Here is a 1,439-nt window from a genome sequence, read left to right on the forward strand (position 1 = left end):
AGAGCAAAGCGATGACGGTGGTGGAGTACAGCGGTGCGCCGAGCACGCCAGGCCTCATCGACGCTCCGGCCGCCATGCAGGTGAGGGCGGCGAAGAAGGCGGGCCAGGCCAGGGTGAAGGCGGTGCCACCGGTGTCGGGTGGGCGGTGCCGGCTCGCGAGCGGCGTGTCGCCACCGCCGAACGGGCTCGGAAGCTGGCGGGCGAGCCGGCGGTATCCCGCGAGAGCGAGGCAGTGCACGGACGCGAGGGCGAGCAGCAGGTCGGGAAGGAATGAGGCCAGCCCGGCCGCCGGCTGCAGAGCGCGTGCTGTCGGGCTCAGCGCGCCCGTCAGCGCGAAGGTCGTGGCGCACACCGAGAGCAGCAGCGCGGCGGCCTCGACGAGGCGTGGCGACAGTGCGAGAAACAGGGCGCCACTCCAGAGAAAGAGGAGGAGGTAGACGGCCGAAGCGACGCAGGCCGGACGGCACACGCTCGCTGCGAGGAGGCAGACGCGAAAGAGACGCATACGCAGTGAGAGGAGTCGGTCATGTGCGGAGGGGATGGAAAAATAAGCGTTCGCAATCAGCGGAGCTGAGAATACAATTGTAGGACCGCCGCGAGCGGCGTGGCGTGGAGCGGTTGTGCATCCCTCCGGGGGCCCCTCTGCGCCGGGGAGGCGTTGTCAAAGCGGCTGGACGGCGCCGCGGCGCACACTGGTGAGCCGCGGAGCACACTGAGGGAGCTGTCCTCGGCGCAGCCGATCGGCTCCCGCGGCCTGGGTGGTGGCAGTGGCACTCTCTGAGGCGCCCTGAGCGTCTGGTATTTGTTGTTGAGCGCTCTCGCGGGTCACCCTCGCCGGGTGAGCCTGGCTCTCGCTGCACAGAGGGTCGGAACCTGCCATGCAAGAGGTTAAGCCAGCTCGATGCTGCTGTCACCAGCCGTGGCATTCGCCGCGGCGCTGCTGTACTTGGCCGTGTGCCTCACATGCACGACCATCAAAGCCTCGCCTTACGCACACGACGCAGCGGCAGCGCCTCTCGAACCGATCTTTATCGTGGGCAGCTACGCTATCATAGCATGGCTTGTGACGGCGCGCGCAGCCCGTACTGCACCAATGTGTGGTGCAGCGGTTGCCGCGTCCTTCTCTGCCTTCGCTTTTTTTGCGATAACACTGCAAGTCGCGGACCTCTTCTTCTTCCTGCACATGGGCGAGGACCTCCGCTACTCGACGCTCGTGATGGCGCTCGGTGTAAACCGCGTGCACATGCTCAAGACCGTGCGCAGCAAAGTCAGCCGCTTCGACCTCATCGTTGCGAGCGTATGCACCATCACAATCGCCCTCTTCACCGCGGGCGGCCTCTGCCTCCGCTGGCTCTGCAGCGGCAGCGGCAGCAGCAGCGGCAGCGGCAGCAGCAGCCGTCGCAGCGGCAGCGGCAGCGGCAGCGGCGTCAGCAGCAGCA

The 1,439-nt window shown here is 67.3% G+C and overlaps 1 protein-coding gene across 1 annotated transcript; it reads right to left on the bottom strand.

Annotated features, from left to right (window-relative positions):
- Positions 1–318: 318 nt before the first annotated feature.
- Positions 319–530, bottom strand: EMIHUDRAFT_374357 (hypothetical protein; the record flags this gene model as incomplete). Its single annotated transcript, XM_005762938.1, has 1 exon — positions 319–530. A coding segment is annotated over exon 1 (178 nt), but the record flags the coding sequence as incomplete, so codon positions are not given.
- Between the last annotated feature and the right edge of the window lie 909 nt (positions 531–1,439).

The sequence above is a fragment of the Emiliania huxleyi genome (assembly GCF_000372725.1).
Source record: "Emiliania huxleyi CCMP1516 unplaced genomic scaffold EMIHUscaffold_6544, whole genome shotgun sequence".
Taxonomy (NCBI): Eukaryota; Haptophyta; order Isochrysidales; family Noelaerhabdaceae; genus Emiliania; species Emiliania huxleyi.